Genomic DNA, 13,448 nt, shown 5'->3' with positions numbered 1-13,448 from the left:
ATTTTAACTTACCTGATCCCCCACTCCCGTAGCAGATGCCACTTCCCCACGCTCTACTGGTGGACTCTCTTTCAGCGTCATCACGCCCAATGCAGGGCTATAGACCCTGAATTGGTCTTGATGACATCAGGACCATAGACCACTAGAGCATGGGGGAGAAGATGCTGGGACGACTGGGCTAGCGGCACAGAGAAGTGGAGAATCAGCTAAGTATATCTTTCTCCTTCTTTCATCGGAGGACACAGTGCTCCATAAATCATAACTACTAACTACAAAACACCTGGCTAGGCCCATGGGCCATCCTCAGCTAGTATATAAGCCCCCTCTCTGCTCTAGGTAATTAGTTTTATTCTGTCAGTAGTAAAGACCTAAGCTCCCGGCTGGGATCTCTGGTCCTAGCATTTTTTTCTCCTTCCTTACAGCTTTTTTGTTTTTTTTCTCTTGGGAGATCTACAATCAACTGCCAGGCTGGGCGACGGGCTGGAAAATCTAGATCCAGTGTTCCTCACTGCCCAGCAAGCGAGCGTGTGCAGACTGCAGTTACGTGCTAGGTCAGCCGCGACATAGCCTCACAGACAGAGCTTGGCCCGCGAGTTAAACATGTAGCAGGGTCGCATATGACCAGGCATGGGTCTGAGTTACAGAGGTCCCTTGGCCGACAGCTCCCCTACTTCTGTGGCGAGGATTCTGTCTGGAGCGCTACCCACACCATGGAAGGGTAGGTACAGTCCCCCCTCTCCCCTTTTGGCAGTTTTTTGGGGTGGACGCGGGTAACCTCCAGGGATGGTCAGACCTGCCAGCAGGTTCCCTCCTCCCATCCTTAAATCCTTTAGTGAGCTGGGCTTCCTTTTTTCCCTTCCCCCCTGCCTGAACCTTGAGTCTGGTAGGGGTCCCAGGGCAGAGAATGCAGCGGAGACCCCTGGGGTCTCCCCTGCTATCCCCACTCTGTAAGGGTCCTGGGATAGTGTGCTTCCTGCCCTGGTAGTCTGGAGGGGTCCCAGTGTAGGGGACCCCTAGGTGTATGCCCTACTGTTTGCAGTGTGGGTATAGTGCAGGGGGTCCCAGTGCAGAGACTGGTGTAGAGTGCGCAGCGGAGTCTCCCCTAACGTGTGTCCTACCTTCAGGGGGGGTCCCCTTGCAGAGGGGGCAGAAAAGATCCTGGCAGCTGATGGCGGCTATTTTTCCTTAGTCTGGCTGGTCTCCAGCTGGCAGCCTTGTTTGTGTAGCCAGATGATGTCACGGGGGGCCATTTTCCCTTAGCCCGGGAGACGCTGGAGACAACCAAAGCCTCGTGGGGATGCCGAAGCTCCTCCTCTTCCTCCTCAGTTTCCTCTTCTTGTGCCCAGGACATATGAACAGGGATGGCGTTCATGGTGATGCTGGGTCCAAATTCTCGGGGCTTCTCTGATCAGTAGGGTGAGTCTTCGGGGTCCCTGTTATCTTTCTCTCTCTGCTGATAGGTACCCTGAGCCTTGGGGGTTCCTTTAGTGGTGCCAAAAGATTGTTTTTGTACTGCAAGGTCTTCCTTTCCTTATGGAGGCTCAGGGTTACATCTCCCCCACTGACCCCCTCATGGAGGTGGCAGGTCCTTCTATACCCCAGCTTCCCATGGTTGCAATGACGGTGTTTCTGCAGTCCTTAGTGTCCCAGGTGGAAGTGGCGTGTGGGCAAAGGCCCAGGAGGAAGCGTCCCCCGCCTTTTCCTGCTCAGTCTGTCTCATCTGATTCTTAGCCTGATGCTGCCATGAATGCAGCCCAGGGGGGCTTAATATCACAACCCCAGAGCCATCCAATAGCAGTGAATTAAAAAGCTCTGGCAGATTCACTTATCACTGCAGTGCGTGAGACTTTAAAAATCGAGGATGCAGCTGATGTATGGACGTGGCTGTGTCGTTCTGTACGCATAAGTCACTTCGCACTCCAAAGGTGTTTCTTTATGTGCCTTATTTTGACAGGTTTTCCTGTAAAGAATGGGAACAACCAAAATTACCCTTTGTGGTCCCCAAACATTTTTATGTACGTTACCCTTTTGAGGAGATACTTTTAAAAAAGTGGACTAGTCCACCAGTGGTGGACCCTCCTGTTTCTAGGTTGAACAAAGCTACCATGATCCCAGTAGAGGAATCCCCATCCTTGAAGGACTAAGCTGACAGGAAAGCAGAGGCTGTGGCACGCAGCAGGTTTACTATGGCTGGTTCGACATTGCAGCCAGTCTTTGCCTCAGCCCTGGTTTCTCAGACCCCAACTGAATGGGCCAAGCTTTTGCGCCAGGGCCTGGGGAGTGAGCAGGTCCCCACTGCTTATGTTGATTTAGCGGACAAGTTGGTCCAAGGGCTGAAGTTTATTTGTGATGCAGCTTTGGATACAGCTCCTGTGCTGTCCAAACTTTCTGTTTCAGCGGTGCTGATTAGGCGCGTGCTGTGGCTTAAGAATTGGTCCGCAGACCAAGCCTCTAAGAAAGCTCTCATTGATCTGCCCTTTCAAAGCGATCGTCTGTTTGGGGCCACCCTGGATGACATCATTAAGGGTATCATGGGGGGGGAGTACCTTCCTGCCATAATCTAGGAAAGGGAAAGAGCCTTGTTGCAAATGGAGGACGATACTTCTCAGAACATAGAAAATTATTTTGTGCTTCTGGGACGAAGAATAGGGGAAATAGATCTTTCAAATCTTCCCCAGGAGGTTCCAAGCATCCTTGGTCTGATAAGCCTAGAGCTAGCTTTTCCAGACCCGCAGACAAGACCCCTTCAGCTTTAAGGTCAGCCCTCACCCATTATTGGGGTGGGGGGACTTCTTTGCTGGTTTCCTGCCTCATGGACCTCCTTCATGAGCGTCAAGGGGATCCATGAAATTATTCTTTTGGGGGTACCCAGAAAGGGGGACAAAGCTTGTCCTTTTCAGGTTTTTTATGTCCTGAGTCTCCTTGTGTGGATTTAATTCCTGCAAAGGTTCAGATGATGTCCGAACTACGTAAGGTCCCCCCTATACCTGTCCAGGGAATTGATTTACCTAGGTCTGATTCTAATTCTGACCAGGGTGGTCCTTCCTCTGGACAAACATCAGGAACCACATACAGGTTTTGAGTCTGGTGGTATCCACTTTCAAGACAGTTCTGTTTGCACAGTCCTACATGCAGCTCCTTTAGCAGGTTCGGCTCCACAGGAGGATACAGAGGTTTGTGGCAAGATCACGGGTTCCTCTGGCTGATGCTGCAGGCATCCAAGTGCCAAGGTAAGTCCAGTATCATCCTTTGTTTAGGCTTCTTCAGCAATTCCTGTGAAAAATCCAGGGGAGAGGATCTTCCAATCAGTCTGGTGGCCATAAAAGTCCCTTGGGGGCTTCCTCTCAGAGAAGATCAGTTGTCTCAAGGGCTAATCTACCATCCTGCTTTACAGTCGCTGGTTTTAATGGCTTAGATATTGAAAGCCATGTACTGAGGGATAGAGGTCTGTCTGGATCAGTGATATCTACTATGGTGCAGGCGAGGAAGTCGTCTTCCAGCAAAATATGCCATTGTATGTGAAAAGCGTACATTTCTTGGTGTGAGTCGATTAGCGCTCATCCTCGATCCTTTTCTGTGGCTTGGATCTTAACCTTTCTTCAACAGGGCCTTGACCAGAAGTTGGCCTTGAGTACCATCAAGGGCCAGATGTCTGCCCTGGCAATCTTCTTTTAGCTATGCCTAACCACGCAATCTTTAGTTCGTACCTTCATTCAGGGGGTTCGACATGTGGCTCCACCAGTACGGTCTCTTTTTCCGCCATGGGATTTAAATTTAGTACTTTCAGTCCTCCAGAAACCGCTATTTGAGAATAATCGGGAGATTCCCTTGCCTACGTTATCCCTGAATCTGACATTCTTGGTGGCTATTACCTTGGCCCGCAGGGTATCGGAATTGGCAGCATTATCCTGCCGTAGTCCCTATTTAGTGGTCTATAGGGATAAACTGGTTCTTTGTCCCTGTCCATCATTCCTGCCCAAAGTTTTCTCTGACTTCTATTTGAATGAGGACATTGTGTTGCCTTCCTTGTGTCCCAAGCTTTGCATTCCTTGGATGTGTTTTGTGCGATTCTGTTGTTTTTGGCAGCTACAGAGTCTTTTCGGAGGTCAGACTCGCTTTTTGTGATTACGGACTGAGCAAGAAAAGGGCTGGCTGCTTCTTGGGCTACCATCTCCAGATGGATCAGACAGACAGTGACTCAGGCCTATTCCATTAAAGGTCAGGTTCCACCTTTTCCTGTCACGGCACATTCTACCCTGGTGCTGAATGCTTCTTGGGCCTTCCGTCATCAGGCTTCAATATTGCAAGTTTGCAACGTGGCCACTTGGTCATTGGTGCATAACTTCACAAAATTCTATAAGGTAGATACTTTGGCATCTGAGGATGCTTCTTTTGGCTGCAAAGTTTTGCAGGCTGCTGTTTAAGATGGGCTGTTCCCTCTTGAGGCGTGTTTTTCTTTAAACTTTTATTTTTCTGATGGGGCTCCTGTGACTCGGTTAAGGCTCCTGTGTCCTTGTTAAGGGCTCTTATGTTTAGCCTTGGGTTATTTTCCCCACCCCTCATTTTTCTTTTGGCACTGCTTTTGGATGTCCCAGTAGTTATGATTTATGAATCACTGTGTCTGTCGATGAACGAATTGGAAAATGGGATTTTTGTATTTACCGTAAAATCCATTTCTCTGAGTTCATCGATGGACACAGCACCCACCCCTCTATGAAGTTCTGATACTTCTAATACTGCTTGCTACTAAACTGATTACCTAGATCAGAGAGGGGGGTTATATACCAGCTGAGGACAGCCCATGGGCGTAGCCAGGTGTTTTTTGTTCTGCCTAGTACTACACCTGGAGGAGGAAATATAACCCAGTAGTTATGATTTTTTGGAACGCTGTGTCCATCGATGAACTCAGAGAAATGAATTTTATGGTAAGTACAAAAATCCCATTTTCCTTTGGTATTCTAGACCTACACCAGCAAATAACCCTTGCAGTGCAGGTGCAGTCCTGCTGGAAGGAATAATTTTTATGTTTCCCAGAGTTGCGCTTTAAAATGTGAACATTTAAATTAAATTTATTTGTTTAACTATTTTCTGTTTGTGTTCAGGTCATCTTGAAGTTGTTACGTTGCTAATAAATTTTGGCGCTGAAGTTATGTGTAAGGATAAGAAAGGATACACTCCACTCCATGCTGCTGCATCCAGTGGGCAAGTTCACATTGTAAAACAGCTAATTAATCTTAATACAGAAGTAAGCCTTTACATGTTATACACACTGCACATCTGTATATTCTTCTTTACAGAATTAGACAGATGGAAAAATGATGAAGTTTGTGGGAAAATAGGTTAAACAAAATGAAAAGATATATATGGCAAATATGTTACAGCCTTCTTAGAAATTCAAAAAAAGATTGTATTCCTCAAAAACATGAAAATTGCTCTTCAAAAACTCCTGTTTATGCTATCCAGAAATGGAACCATGAGTTCCAGTACAAACTATTCAATGGAGAACTATATGTATAATCCGCATCTTCTTCAGCTCTCATGGAAATATGGTAAACTTCCATCGATTGGTTCAACCTATAGATAAGCCTATAATAAGACGTACCTATAGGTACTGTAAATATCTCCTAAACATGCAATGTTTAGGAGATAGTTACTGTATATGCAGCCGATGACATCATTGGCGCATGCGCTCTGAAGGAACAGCCACCAGTGCTGTGACTGGCAGCTCCCACACGCATGCGCAGAAGTGACGTCACACAGGTCCGGCCGGTCACTCAGCCGGAGTCCACACACCCGAAAGGAAGACCAATGAAGATGGATGGGGCCTCCAGCGGTGACAACAAGTGCTTCATTTGCAGGTAAGTTTAAAAAAAAAAAGGGAAGCGGTTTACTTTTACTCTAGAGCGCTGTCCTAGGATGGATTTTTATAGGTTTTGACAAGTACAGCCGAAACATGTAGAAGAAAGAAGTTATTAGGGAGATCCTGCGGACCTCTAACCGAAAGGACATACATTTTGGGAATGACCAAAAATTATAGATCATAGCTCCCCGCTCCTCCTGGGATCTTCAACAACGATCTGAGACAGTTGGAAAATATTTAGAAAGCACCACGGGTGTACAGTACCACCTGGTCAAAATTTTTTAATTATTTTCTTGTATTTGTGTGCAGATAGAGGACTTCAGCGCAAAGTAAATACGTTGCTGTTGATCTGCAGGGAAAACTCTATCAAACTTCCTCTTGCATTTCAGGAAATGTGCAGGTTTGAAGCCCAGATGAGGAGAGAGCAGAAGAGCACATATCTGAGGGAGAGCATAGGACAGAGGGCCCTCATCAGTGCAAAGCTGTTCAAAAGGAGCCAGATGTCGCCAAAAGCAGTTGGGGGAAGGGAGAGACTCTAGAAAATGTTTAAGTTGCAGGGCTCTCTTGAAAGCTAAGGCCAAAACATCAGATCCTCCAAAGAGGGCCATGTGGAAGAGTTCAGAAAGTAAGAGGCTTGAAAGATATTAGCCCTCATCAGAATACCAAAAGGTCCCTCCTGAAGGCCAGGGGGAAACTCGGATTTCCCAAAACAGAGAAAATATGATTATTGCAGCAAGTTTAGGCACAAAACATCAATGGGGGGAAGTACCGCGCTTCAGGGGGTGTCTAAAAAATGTACATTTACCTCTGTGATAATCATTGAGTAAAAAATTATTATATAAAATAAATGTGCAATGAATAATGGTGTTAATCTTCCATGTGTATTATCAAAATCTGAACTCAATAAATAAACCAGTTATTAATATATGATGATGTAGGATATGTTGTGTATCTTTTTAAACCAGATAAAACTTATTTCATATGATTATAAGCATATAAGTGTTCTAATAGGTACATAAACTGTGTACAATATTAATAAATAAATAGGCGTTGATATAATTAATGTGCATAAATAAAAAAAAAAAAAAACGTGTATATATATATAAAATGTTTACATATCAAGGTGCTTATGGTGATAATGTGTTCAATATATTACAAAAAATATATGTGTCAATAAAAGTGTTCTGTGCAGATATAAACCAAGGGAACGCTGATCTTCCTCTTCTAGGTGTCACAATGACAATTCTTCCACCTTTACACCATGTGGTTACAAAAAGTGCTCTTTGGTGCTCTTTACCTATGGGTGTGCTAAATGCTCACCTCAAATTATCAAGTAATACGCCTTTAGATCCCTTAGGGCATAGCACCGGAAGTGACGTTACGGGACACGGAAGTAAGTCCCGCAGCATATTACAAAACGGCTAAGAACGGCAATTTTAAATGTGAGTTTGTGACTATTGTTTTTCTAAATAAATTTGGATGAAAAAATACTACACTATATTGGCCCCTTATTTTGAGATCTGAGGCAGTACCAGAGGGCGGCTTGATCCAGCAAAAGAGGAGTGTACCAGCATCCCATTTAACCCACCATACACATCCAGAGAAGGAGAGGTGGAGAGATCGGATCTTCTATAGATCTAAAGGCGTATTACTTGATAATTTGAGGTGAGTATATAGCACACCCATACCCAGCACTTTTTGTAACCACATGGTGTAAAGGTGGAAGAATTGTCATTGTGACACCTAGAAGAGGAAGATCAGCTTTCCCTGTTTCCTCTGTTGTTTTGGGACACTTGAGCACTTTATGATATCATTTGGCACCTTATCTTATATTGTGAATACACTGAGAGAATACCTTGGTTTATATCTGCACATAACACTTTTATTGGCACATATATTTTTTTGTAATATATTGAACACATTATCACCATAAGCACCTTGATATGTAAACATTTTATATATATACATGTTTTTTTCTTCTTTTGATTTATGCACATGAATTTTTTCAACACCTATTTATTTATTAATATTGTACACAATTTATGTACCTATTAGAACACTTATATGCTTATAATCATATGAAATATGTTTTATCTGGTTTAAAAAGATACACAACATACCCTACATCATCATATATTAATAACTGGTTTATTTATTGAGTTCAGATTTTGATAATACACATGGAAGATTAACATCATTATTCATTGCACATTTATTTTATATAATAATTTTTTACTCAATGATTATCACAGAGGTAAATGTACATTTTTTAGACACCCCTCTGAAGCGCGGTACTTCCCCCCATTTTTTCCGTCTTTTAACTGTATGGTTAACAGTAATAAGTACAAGCGGCATTAAGGGTATTCATACTGATATCCCTCAGGATAGCGCGGTACTCACACCCACACATACACAAAACATCAATGTCCGGCCTAGGATTGTATGAGACTTCAGCACTGAGGGAAGATCTCTATAGCACCAAGGTGCCCTGCAGAGCAGTATCCCACTTTGTGATTATTCGATCTGTGGTCAAAGCTTCAGATCAGAATGGTGGCACAAAGCAGTAAGCTTCCCTAGGTGGACTACCTAGTGATAATTTTATACATCTGGAGCAGCCAAACCTCCATGTTGCTTGGGCAGGTTTAAACATATTTTATTTGCAGTCTCTGTCATTTATTGGCCTAGATTAAGTCAGTGAATAACCTGTTGACTTGTCTAAAGAAGTTGGAAGGTATAGAAATTGGCATAAGTATAGAAACTTGGGTAATATAGACATCTACAGTATGTTACAGCGCCCAAACCAGGAAAAGAACCCCTTATGCCATTTATTAAGCAGATTCCGTGTCCGATTCAATACGGGGGGAACGTTTAATGCAAAGGTGTGACCTAGTAATGGGGTGATAAAGGTGCCCAAGTATTTTGAAGTCCATTTGAAATTGAAATTTTGTTGTAGACAAGTGACCTGATCCGCAGATATTGCAAACCCCCATCGCTTCTGACGTCGGAAAATGTATTTTCAAATGTGACATTGCTCCATAAACATCAAACTGACAAAGGAGGTTAGGAAAAGAGATGGTGGGGGGGCTCTGCCAATGAGAGAGCAGGTCATTTGTGTAAGCGGAAAATTTATGCAGAATGGAGCCCACTTGGACGCCCGTAATGTCCACATTCTGCCTAACTGTACAAAGGAAATGTTCCAAAGATAGGGCAAAAAGAAGTGGAGATAGGGGACACCCCTACCTAGAACATAGATTAGACATACAGAAGAGCTCAGAAAGAGTTCCATTAATTTTAACCGACACTCTTCGGGTCGTATAAACGCTCACAATCTATAGCAACATATTGTCCCCCAGTCTGACATAATGCAGAATTGGTACAGTGAATCAAGTTCAGAACTTTAGTAGTGTTATTGCAGGCTTTGCGAGTAGGGATAAATTCCATCTGATCTAAGTGAATCAGCTGAGGGAGATATTTCTGAAGGTGGGTAGCCAGGATTTTCTTGAATGGTTTCAGGTCCACATTTATTAAAGAGATGGGGTGATAACTGCCACACGTAGAAGGGTCCTTGCCCTCCTTAGGAATGACTGTGATGTGGGTTAACAAGGTGTCAGATGGAAATGATGAGATACATATGAAGGCCCAACTGTGGGAGAAGAAATTTATAGTATTGGACTGTCAGGCCATCAGGTCTGGCTGATTTGCCCAGTTTTGAGGAGCTTTCAGCAGTTTGGAGTTCCTCCCATTGTGATCGGCAATACGAGCCCTTCTTGTATGAAGGAAGGAAGTTATGGCAGTTGGAAGGCGATTAAGTAGTCTACTATGCTAGATTGAGTAGTGGTGGCATCAGGAAGGTTATAAATCAACAAATAAAAGTCATAGAATGTAGACACTATTTGCGCAGAGGTTCACTTTCTTACCATCCTTATGAATTATGCTATGTATATATGACTGCGTGAGTTGGTCCCCTTGGGCATGTGCTAGAAGATGGCCACATTTGTCACTGGTTTCATAATATAACTGCTTGCAGAACTGCATTTCTGCCTTGGCCTTGTGTTGCAAGATGGACATCACCTGTAAACAAAGACTCTGGAGTTCTTTTGCTGCTACAGGATCTAGAGATCATTTATGAATTAACTCGAGCATCTGTGGTTTAGTAATGCTGACCTCCGGTTCGCACTTGATATGAGTGCCATGTTTAATAAGGAGTCCTTGTATAATGGGTTTATGAGCCTCCCAGACCATCTCTAGTTCACTGTCAGGGAGTAGTGTACCTCCCTGTTCAGGTCCTCTACAACTGAACTGTCCTGAAGAAGACTTTCATTTAGCCGCCATTGCCATGGTTACGCCGAGGGGAGAGCAGAAAGTGCGAGTTTTAATGCAATAGATGCGTTGTCTGACCAGGTGATGTTCCCCATTTCTGTAGCTAAAACGGATGAGAGCTGGCGATGAAGGAGTAAGAAAAAATCAATACGAGAGTACCCTTTATGCGATGGTGAAAAATAAGTGTTATTAGCCCCAGATGTCCACAAGTTGTGCACCATGTGAGGTTTGTAGGATACATTTGCGGAGGCCAGGAGAGACGGAGGAGGAGCCAGAAGTAGTGTCAAACGCAGGGAATATTAAAATTACCTCAAAGCAGTAGCTGTCCCTCTGCAAACTGCAATAATTTGTCTACCATAGAGCACACCACATCCAAATGAAGGAGTTTTAGGTTGTGTAGAAGCGTCCTCCGCTTTTTCAGGCACATTAAGTCTCTTAAAGTTCAGGGATGTAACACTAAGGACATCCATCCTGTGTAACAGCAAAAAAAAAGGCGGAGGGGGTAAAGGGCCGAGTGGAGACCCCGGAGACAGGAACCGAAACTCCACCCAGCAAACGCAACAAATATGGGAAAAAATATAAAAAAGAAACAGCTGGAAAAAAAATCTTTATTCAAATCGATTTATTTTAAGGGTCAGTAATTGGAATAGGAACATACTGTAGATATATAGTGTAGTGTAGTTTTTTTTTTAGATGTTAGATATTATTGCTTTTTGTTTGCCACTAATATTGGTTTAATCAGCATCTGTGCCCATTTTATATGAACAGTCATGTATGCGCTGTCATTCCTTCATTGCATTCAACTCTTCATGCATAAGGCTCAATTAACCCTACGTTTACAGCTGTGTGCTTTTTGGTGCGTTTTGCATTTTGTAGAAACGCACTACAGTCCATTTACATGGTTTCCTATAGTACACATTCACATCTATGCATTTTTTAGCCGGTGCGTTTTTAGAAAGAGTAGGGGACTTTTTTTCCCCGCAGCAGATTTAATTTTGCGTGTAATAGACTTCAATAGAGTTGTACCAGAAACGTAAATGTTGTGTTTTCGATGCGTTTTACTTTCTGTGTTTTTTGTCCTGTATATAGCTGATTGCTAAGGCGTGGGCCGGGAAGCCGGCCACCGCATCCTTAACAAGCGATGAGTCATCTGCTGTCAGCGGGATTCCCCGCTGACAGCTGAATGTAAAAAAAAAAGAATTGCCCGGCAAAATAATTAGTGAAAACTTTTGTTTTTACATTCAGTTGTCATTGGGAAACCCCCCTGACAGCTGATGACTCATCCATTGTAAAGGACGCTTCCTGGCCCACTTCTTAGCAAACAGCTATATTTTGTGTTTTTAAATGGAAAAAAAAGCAAAATGCATGAAAACTGCATGCAAAAATACATAAAAAATGTGGGTTTAAAAACACACTGCAAAACATGCCTAAAAAAAGCATCAACCGCAACCACATAGACGTGAACCTAGACTTGCAAAGCGCTAACACCAGCCAGAGCCATGTAATGTGACTCATTTTCAAATTTCATTTAATTCACCTGAAAATAGCTGTCACTATTTAAAAATAAGGAAACTCATCCAGGTGCGTAAATTAAGCCAACTTTGTATAATTCTCAGAAATTCCCTTTGGTCTTAAATGGATGGGTTTAGTTCCACTAAAAAACAGTTCTATTCCAGACAAGCCAGGATTGCTAACTGTCACATTTGGTTGGAATCTCAACCAAACTGTCAAACTATTAAATGGCTGGTGTCATAACTGATCACATGAGCAGCACTATGGCAGTTGCAGATCGAACAGAGGCTAAAGCCCCGTACACACGTTCAGATAATCGGACGACTTATCGTTTGCGTTTTGTTGCATGATACTAACATCGAATTCAACAATGCGCACAAACCGTATGATTTTTGTCGTACGATTCGGGAAAAGCTTCCTGGCTGCTTAGCTACGTATCAGATGGTGCAAAACAAAAACAATGGCAGCCAGGCTTTTTCCGTGCTATTTTAGTGTTTCTGATCATGCGCGGTCTTTGTCGATCGATTTTTAGTGGACGCATAGTGTACTGATGAAACGATTGTCGTTCGCGGGGCTATCGTACGACAGAAGTTTTCCTGTTTGTCCCTTCGGATTTTGTTGGACCAACTGTCGTGATCGGCTGTCGAAAGCTGTGTACTAACGATCAGATTATCGTGCGATCAAGTCGAAAGCGAGTTTTATCGTACGATTATGGGAACGTGTGTACGGGGCATAAGATGGCAGCTTCCTTGGCTGAGAAGGATAGGAGGATTTAGTTCTGCTTTCAGGCTTAGGATGTATTAAACCCAACAAACATTTACTATATGAAAGCTTACCAGTTTTTAGACGTGCTTGCTTCATTACTTTTATATTTTAGGCTCTCTTTCTTTAATTTTCACCTGGTGATTAAAACAGTAACTCTGCTGTTTTTCAAAAGAACAAGCTGTCCTACAGATATAGCAGTTAGAGGGAAGAAACAAACCATTTTCCACTGACAGGAATGCTTACAATGGTCAGCCTTTATTTATTCATGTAAAACCTTTAATCCAAAAGGAATAAAACTTTTGCCATAACTGCTTATAAAGTGTATGCTGGAACTTGGCTTCAATGTGTTAGTGTATTTAAATCTTCTAGCACATCTAACACTCTCCTCCCACCAGACTGACAATGCTGCTGTCCAAAGGTGCTGATTTCCTCCAATGATATTCAATATTGTCATTAGAGTGGTGCAGAAATACTGTAGTGGCAATGCTAAATATATATGCGCAGTAAGCTACTTACAAATACATATTCAAGAACAATAATAGGAATACTACATGTCTGGTTAGATTTAGAGCAAACTTGTAATTTGCTTATGGAGGGAAAGACAACAGGTTTAATTTAGTGTCAGGGCCCTTGCAGCACATACACTATATTGTCAAAAATATTGGGACACCTACCATCACACACACATGAACTTTAATGGCATCCAGTCTTTGTCCATAGCGTTCAATATTGAGTTGGCCCACCTTTTGCAGCTATAACAGCTTCAACTCTTCCGGAAAGAGTGTCCACAAGGTTTAGGAATGTGTCAATGGGAATGTCTGACCATTCTTTCAGAAGCACATTTGCAGGGTTAAGCCTCGTACACACGCACCGATTGTTGGCCGTAAATCTTCGGCCGACGTCCGATCGGCCGATTGTCGGCTTGTTAGTATGATGATTCCGACAACCGACTGCGACTTTTCGGCCGAACAAAATCTGGTGTGCATGCTAT

General features: G+C 43.2%; 1 protein-coding gene across 1 annotated transcript in view; it reads left to right on the top strand.

The window, feature by feature from the left end:
- The window catches only part of ANKRD44 (ankyrin repeat domain 44), a 234,646-nt gene that overhangs the window by 75,248 nt on the left and 145,950 nt on the right, over positions 1-13,448 (top strand). The window contains exon 7 of the mRNA XM_082261307.1: positions 5,103-5,245. Coding sequence (XP_082117433.1) covers positions 5,103-5,245 — 143 coding nt within the window. The remainder of the gene's footprint in view (positions 1-5,102; positions 5,246-13,448) is intronic.

This window comes from Pelophylax lessonae (genome assembly GCF_965119305.1).
Source record: "Pelophylax lessonae genome assembly, chromosome: 6".
Classification (NCBI taxonomy): Eukaryota; Metazoa; Chordata; class Amphibia; order Anura; family Ranidae; genus Pelophylax; species Pelophylax lessonae.
The sequence above is the reverse complement of the archived record's forward strand: the minus strand, read 5'-3'. Positions and strand labels throughout refer to the sequence as shown.